Source organism: Chaetodon trifascialis, chromosome 24 (assembly GCF_039877785.1).
Source record: "Chaetodon trifascialis isolate fChaTrf1 chromosome 24, fChaTrf1.hap1, whole genome shotgun sequence".
Taxonomy (NCBI): domain Eukaryota; kingdom Metazoa; phylum Chordata; class Actinopteri; order Chaetodontiformes; family Chaetodontidae; genus Chaetodon; species Chaetodon trifascialis.
The window spans coordinates 13,890,748-13,898,399 of record NC_092079.1 but is presented as its reverse complement, the minus strand read 5'-3'; the positions used below and the strand labels follow the sequence as shown (position 1 = coordinate 13,898,399).

Genomic DNA, 7,652 nt, shown 5'->3' with positions numbered 1-7,652 from the left:
TATTAAAGTGGAAAAGACTCTTTTTTTCTTTTTTGTGCCCGACTGAAACTTTTTAAAAAGTACTTTGTGCTTTATTATGTATGTATGTAACTTCAGCGTCAGATTCTCACATCTGAGATCCAACTTTTGGCGTCTTTGCCTGAAGAATGATTTAAACGACTGTTTCTTGAAACAGTTGCTGATTAATCATCTTTCCATCAATTGATCATTCGACAAATCGCTGCAGCTCTGAAGTGTTCCCCAAAAAGTCAAACAATTGTTTGCCTGACCCCTCCTGCTCCCCGAAGAACCTGCTATCTGACCACCAGGGGGCGGCGGTCAGTACGAGACGAAGTTGGCGGGGAAGATCCCGACCTGCCCGTCGGCCAGCTGTCCCTCCCACCAGTCGTACTGGGAGTCAGTCTTGGTGATGACGGTGATGCGGTCGCCGGGGGCGAAACTCAGGTCGCCGGCCTGCTGACCTGTGAACGGGTGGATCGCCGTGACGACCAGCTGCCCGCAAGCTCCGCCCACCGACGGTCCTCCAGCTACAGGAGAAGAAAAACTTTAAGGATCCACCATCAATTATATTAAATTACAGGAATTATTCACTGTTTTACTGTTTTTATTGATTAGCCAATTATTTCCCTGATGAATCAGTTTGTCTATCAAATTATGAGAAATACCAGTTTAATTTCCCACAACCCCTCAGTGATGCACTCACGCCATAACGCTCGATGTTTACTATTTTTGCCAGAAAAACGACTCAAATATTCACTTCCTGCTGACGCTTTGTTGCAGCTGTACAATCACAGCTAGCTTAGCTTAGCACAAAGACTGGAAACAGGTGGGTGCAGCTAGCTTTTAGCTGGCAAGCTTTTACTTTTAATACTTCAAGTACATACTACTTTTACTTTGGTCACACTTTAAATGCAGGACTTTTACTTGTAACAGAGCGTTCGTTCGTGTGGAATCAGTACTTTTACTTAAGTATCTGAGTGCCTCCTGGTACGTGTTTAATGAAGTTTTCTCTGAAGTACTCTGAGCTGTGTGTGTCGTACCGTAGCTTTGAGAGTTTCTGGAGGCAAACTGACCTGAAACAGAAAGAAATCTCAGCAATGAATGAATGAATGAGTCGAGAGCTGAACGAATCACAGGGAATCAATCAGCTACTGATCGATGATCAATTCATTTACAGCATGACAATTTTCACCTTTTCTGTGTTTTATGTCACTGTGGACTGAATATCTCTCAGTTTCAGACGGATGCAGACGTAACTGTGGACCCTGGGAACATTTTACATCAAATTTTGAAATTTTTTATAAGACTAATGGAAAAAACAAACACTGGATTAATCGATGATGAAGATCGAAGATCACCGATTGTTTCCCTCATCTTTCTTCACCTCCTCACATGAATCTTGTCATTTCAGTCCTGTGTGTGTGTGTGTGTACAGTAAAACTCTGCAGATGGGTGGTCTGGTGTCTGTCTGCAGGTTCAGTCTGTCACCACTAGAGGGAGCCGCAGCCCCAAAGCTGAGCGCACACAAACACTCCTTAGACTGCAGGTTTGTGTGTTTCAGTGAAAACAGGCCGTTTCTAAGGCGTTAATGTGCAGCTCACACGCACTCGGCTAACAGCAGCTTTATTGATGAGTGCTGACTATTGATACCGGCTGGTTCATGAAGGTCGTGAGTTAAAAACAGACAGTACACACACGCTCACCTCCATCCTCTGCCAAGTGTGTGTGTTGTGGTGAGCTACTGTAGGAATGAAAACACTGATCTCTCATCATCTGTCAAAGACGGCATTGAAAGAAAGACGGAAGAAGAGAAGGAATGAAGGAAATTAAAGAGGAAAGGAGGTAGAGGAGTAAGAAGGAAAGAAGTGGGTAAGGAAGAAAGGGAGGCATGGTGAAGGAAAGAGGAAAGGAGGCAATGAAGGAAAAGGAGAGGCTGAGAAGGAATGGAAGGAGCTAAAGAAGGAAACAAGAGAAAAGGAAATGTGTGAAGGAAAGGAGAGGAGAAGGAAAGATTGAGGTAAAGAAAGACAGGAAGAGGTCAAAAAGAAACGGAGGAAGAGGAAGTGAAGAGAGAAAGAGAGAGGTAATGTGGGTAGCAGAGAGGAAGAGGAGGGGTCACCAAAGGAAGAGAGAAGGGTAGGGAAGGAAAGGAGGAGGGAAATAAGAGTATGTAGAAGTGAAGGAAAAAGATGGAGATGGAAGAAAAGGAAGGGAAATGGAGAAGGAAAGAGTGAGGTTAAGAAAGAAAGAAAGAAAGAAAGAAAGAAAGAAAGAAAGAAAGAAAGAAAGAAAGAAAGAAAGAAAGAAAGAAAGAAAGAAAGAAAGAAAGAAAGAAAGAAAGAGGAGATGAGAAGAATGTAACAGAAAGAAAGGATGTAAAAGACAAAAGAAGGTGCAAGGGAAGGACATTGAGGAGAAGGAAAGAAGTGGCTAAGGAGGGAAAGAAAACAGAAGGTGGCGACAGAAAGCAAGAAGAGAAGGAAAGGAAAGGAGGAAGGAAGGAAATAAGGCGGTAGGAAAAGAAAGGAGGTGGTGGTGAAGGCACAGCTGTAACCAGACGGAGGAAGTAGAACTCACCTGAGGTCTCAGATTTATAGACAGAGATGCTCGGGTAGAGGGCGTTTTTACTTCCTGTACACACACACACACACACACACACACACACACACACGCGCACACACACACACACACACACACAGTCAGGTGAAATTTGTGCCCTGGGTTTGGCCTCTCAGGCTGCAGACAGACCCTCCTGGTCCACATGTCAAACAGGTGAAACGCTGTGTGTCAGCGAGGCGTCACCTTTGCCGGCCGCTGGCTGCTCGTAGCCGGTCGCTGCTCTCTGCTGAGGTGGAGCTGGAGGTCTGGATGGAGGATGAGACGACTGGAGAGAGAGAGGAAGGTACAAATCTCATTCAGGATGATGCAGTCCTGAAGAAATGTGTACGGTACGTCTGTCAATCATTCGGACTCGTGGATCATTTCTGGCTGAAGCAGACCGACGCCGTCACTTACCTTCGGACGCATGTTCTTGCTGGTCCAGTCAGCCGTGTAGGCCTCGGCGTAGGCGTCCAGGATGTGGTAGAGGTCGGAGCATTCCGACGGCGGGGACACGTCGCCGTTCAAGATGGCCGAAGCACGGATGTCTTGGGAGTAGAACCTGCAGCCATGTGCACACAAACACTCACACATTGCACATCGGTGCTGACATAAACGACACGCTGAGTGAAGGTGGGTGCAGGCGGCTGGTGCGCGTACTTGCGGTTGGTTTCTTTGCGTTCGATCAGGTAGGATCCCTCCAGAGAAATACCTGCAAACAAACCTCGGGATCTGCAGTAGGTAAAGACCGCCGCCGTGCTGCGAAGAGCCACGTCCGCCTCCACATTCCTGGACGAGAGAGGACACGGGAGAAGACACGAAGCCTGAAACTGAAACCAAGCTGCCGGCGTGGAGTCAGAAGGCAGCGAGCTGGTCAGAGCCGCTGCTAGCATAAGCACACCGCCCAGGCAGCTGTCAGTGGTCAAGGTGCATCGTGGGTAAGGTGGGACCAGGTTTTGAGAGGACCCTGACCCGCTGGTTACAGCCCGGACAAAGTCATTAGCTCCATGTCGCTAACAGGAGTCGACAGCTATTCCAGTGTCAACATTTACCTGCAAGTCAAATACCTGGCCACGCCCACACACAGGTGCCAACGCACACGCACACGCCAAAAACCTGTCGAACTGCCCTGAAACAACACTGACCTCCTTAATCTAAAATTAACTTCACACACACGAATCACATCCTCGAAAGTAAATCACACCTGCCGCACAGGTTCAACAGACGCCGAGTTCAAAACACAAACACAACAGCTGTCATTAAACGTCTCGTAAATCTGCACGCAGAATGGAGCATTAAACCGTAAACTATAATTTACATCAAAAGTCACGATTAGAGGCAATTAAGAGACAGACAGACGGAGTGAGAGTGCAGGTGCTCACCTGCCCATGGGTCCCACGGCAACCGTGAAGTTCCCGCCCAGCGTCAGGTTCCCGCCCTTCGTGAACGCCTCGATGGCCCTCCGCTGGTTCAGGATGATCACCAGGTCTGACACCTGAGCGAGTCACAAATAAACATTCATTCATTTCAGGTATGTTGTTGCAGCGAGGTCGTTTGAGTGGGGACGGCTCTCTGTGCCGGTGCGTTCAAGGACAATCGGACACCTTAACTCTGACAGCAACAAAGATCTTCGTCAGGACCATCTGCAAACGGGCTGCAGGTAGGTGTCACTGCTGCACGCACGGACTGAAAGTGACGCATTTAGATTCTGAAACACGTTGACGGAGTTTAAAGTTTAAACACTTCAGTTAATCCAGATTATTCAGTAACACCAGTTTGAAGATCATCACACTGTTTCACTGTGTGTCCTGTGACATGAGCGATCACTCACCTCCACCCCGATCTCAAAGCCTCCGCCCAGACCAGCGATGCCGATGGCAGACGGCGCCGACCAGCCTGAACACACACACACAGTGTAATGGTGATTTCAGGCCCTGGTTTTCGTCTCTCAGGCGACAGACACCTGTGCATTTTGTTCCACTTTATTTTGGTGAAATTTCTAATTTGCCTTGTTGCACTTTGTAACTTTAAAACCGCTTCCAAAAGTTAATCTCTGCTTTCTCTAAACGAGCCGACCGTGAATCACACGTCAGGCCACAGAGGCAGAGCTGATCTGATCTACCAATGAAAGCTAAAGATGAAACCTCTTCTTCAACTTTATAAGCAAGATTAATGTATTGTTTTTGTTGTGCACAGTTTCGGAGGGGATTCCCACTCGGAAAGGTCAAGCGGTGCAAATTTCAAAGCTTTGTAAATCCTCCAGCTCCTTAAATCTTGTTTAACGATCAGCAGCTTTGGGCACTGCTAAGCACTCTGAAAATTAAATTAATTGATGGCCACAAGGCAGCAGAAGGCTGTCAGAAGACAGCAAGGTGTTTTCACGGAGCTGTTTCCTCAGTTTGTAATGGAATTAAGCGGCAGTTAGGAGGAACAGAGGAGGTCAAGGAAAGCTTCTGCTCGTCAGAGGATTGTCAGACAAAGTAACAAATTAGAGGATCTTTTATTTCATTACTAAAAAAAACAAGTATTTTATTGAGCCACCATTTGACAAGAAAACTTGAGATTTACAAGAAATGAAGTTCAGACTTGTTAAATCTACCATGTTTCCGTCCCGTTATCAGGCTCTGCAGCAAACCACAGGCTGCATCCACCCCGAGTCACTCCAGAAAATGTCGATGACTAAAATCAAGAATTCATTGTGGTTGTTTATATTGGCGCCAGTGTTTGGAGATTTGGTTGAACGGCTCTTATTAGCTGGAAAATCAAACCACCAAAAAGGCCTGCAGAGGAGGCGAGACGTCAGCCGCAGCTCAGATCGATCCGTGTGACCCTCAGCGGGTTTTTGGCAGGACGACAAACTCCGACATCTGCCACCGAAATACCAGATCGTCACCGCCGGATGAGACATTAACATCCATAACACATCAGATGACTGCACGCCGCTGCGCCCAGCGCCGCAGGGACATTTGAGGATGTTTGTTTGTACCCAAGGCAACGCGAAGCGTCCCAAAAAATAACAGCAAGAAGGAAAAACCTGAACGAGACGCTGAGTCCCTGCCAGATCTGACCTCTGACCCCCGTGCAGAGGGTCAGCGGCGCCTAGCAGAGAGCTCTGTGCTGTTTCTGCGCCTTACGTCTGTCGGCCAGCCTGGCGATGACGATGCCGCTGCCTCCTCTGGCTGTGATCATGAAGCCGGCCTTGATGACGGAGATGATGGCGAGACCCTCCGCCTTCGCTATCACATGAGCTGAAACACACAAAGAAGTTTCTACATCGCTAAACGTACACAAGAACAAGTTCAATCAGACAGGCTGACGTCAGCAGGCTAAGACGCTCACAACGACCACGCTAACGGGCTAACGTTTAGCCCACACCATGTTCACCATGTTCAACGTCCTAGTTTATGTGTTAGCATGCTAACATTAGCTGATAGTCCATTCAAGAAGTATTCATGTACTTTACTTACTAATACCCCGATGTAAAAGTCAAAGTACAGGTGTGTATAAATACACACACTTAAACACGTCATCACACTTTATTCCCATTCCTTTCTACCCTGCAGCCCATCGTCTTCCTCAGATGAAGGACAGGACAGCTGGACGTCTTGTTTACCGGGGATGAGTTTGTCCGGTCCGTTCCTGTTGGAGATTTCGGTGAAGTCTCTCAGGATCTTGGCGGCTTTCTTCGCCTCCGACTTCAGATTGGACGGGATGGGGTTACTCACTGCAAACACACCAAAACGCCGTTTGTTAAAACATCAGCAGCTCGTTCAGGGTAGGGTTGGGGGGTTAGGGTTGGGGGGTTAGGGTTGGGGTCCCAAAGCTCCTCGACTTCAAACTGTCCTGTCAGTTTTAGCCTCGTCCAGTTCAGGTGACGTCTTCAGACGTCTCATCCTGTCGGACCAACAGATTCAGTTTCCTGTGATGTAAACAGAGAAAACCGGCAGATATTCACGTTTAAAGCCTTCGTCTGGATCATCTGCCAACAGGCTGCAGGTAGGTTGTTCTTTGCTTTTCTCACAGACTGAAAGTCAAAACCACAAACATGTTTCTCCTCAGTCAGTCCTCCGTCTCTGAAACGCTCACGGATCATGGCTGTCAGCGCGCTGGCGGGCGAGGTGGGGCTGTCGATGCGCTCCTGATGCTGAAGGAGCGCTTTGTTAGCGCGTCGTCGCTCAGCTGAGGTCGGGGCGCTCGGCTGCCGTGTGCTGTTGTGTCATGTGTTAGGAATGTGCTGGACGCAGCAGCAGCAGCGTGTTGGCAGACTGATCGAAGCTCTGACAGCACAAACGGGAACCCAGAGGATCACCGGTGTCAAAGCAGGTGCTAACATGGCTGCTAACATTAGCTGAATATCACAAAGCACAGCTGAGGCTTATGGGAACGTAGTTTGTGACTGAACCTTCCAGTTAACGGCAGACCTGCTCCAGAATCTACACGACAACTCATCTTTAACACTGTGCAGGAGGTTCTCCTGGTCGAACAGGAAGTTCTGGTTGTCCATGAGACAGTTCAAGTCGTCTTTGAGGAAGTTCTTCTCGGACGTTCTTGTCATGTTTGGAAAAAGGTCTTATCACCGTTCAGGAGGTTCTGGTGATCTTTTAGGTCGTCTATCAGGAGGTTCCTTGGAGGCTCTGCTGGTCTTTCAGATGTGCTCATGCTGAGTTTTCGTGGTCTGTGTTCAGGTTCTGCTCTGCTGGTCATCGAGGGCTTTGAGGTGATGCTCGTGACGCAGCGTTGTGACTCATTACGATGAGCTGACTGAAGGTGATCCAGGCCTGAGCTCCCAGACTCATTAAAACCATTTTAATTAAATATCGTTAATCTAAACGACTCTGGAACGAATTCAGCAGCTCAACACTGAGCTGACGTCACAGCGCCTCACTATTTCACCCTCCCAACTACCTGCTCAAGGACTAATGAACCAATCACAGGCCCTGAGCTCAAACTCCATCAGTGAGGATCTGATTGAGCATAATGAGAGCTCGTTAACGCTAACGAGCAATGAGATTCACTGCAGCAGGAGCGTTTCCGTGCCGACAAGCGTGTGCAAT

At 48.0% G+C, this 7,652-nt stretch overlaps 1 protein-coding gene across 1 annotated transcript; it reads right to left on the bottom strand.

The window, feature by feature from the left end:
• Positions 1 to 302: 302 nt before the first annotated feature.
• sh3yl1 (SH3 and SYLF domain containing 1) lies at positions 303 to 6,281 on the bottom strand. Its single transcript, XM_070957868.1, has 9 exons — positions 6,212 to 6,281; positions 5,733 to 5,846; positions 4,430 to 4,494; positions 3,981 to 4,093; positions 3,259 to 3,387; positions 3,016 to 3,160; positions 2,803 to 2,884; positions 2,578 to 2,631; positions 303 to 527 (listed from the first exon to the last, which is right to left on the bottom strand). Exons 2-9 carry the CDS (start codon positions 5,785 to 5,787, stop codon positions 319 to 321), a joined length of 852 nt encoding a protein of 283 aa, XP_070813969.1. The 5' UTR covers positions 5,788 to 5,846; positions 6,212 to 6,281; the 3' UTR covers positions 303 to 318.
• Between the last annotated feature and the right edge of the window lie 1,371 nt (positions 6,282 to 7,652).

Bases quoted from the DNA above. Each gene is read 5' to 3' on its own strand.
- sh3yl1 (XM_070957868.1), bottom strand. From the start codon at position 5,787: ATGATCACAGCCAGAGGAGGCAGCGGCATCGTCATCGCCAGGCTGGCC. The intron at 2,632-2,802 runs GTGACGCCTCGC...GTGTGTGTACAG, and splicing joins GCAGCCAGCGGCCGGCAAAG to GAAGTAAAAACGCCCTCTAC. The intron at 528-2,577 runs GTGAGTTCTACT...CTTCTCCTGTAG, and splicing joins CTATAAATCTGAGACCTCAG to CTGGAGGACCGTCGGTGGGC.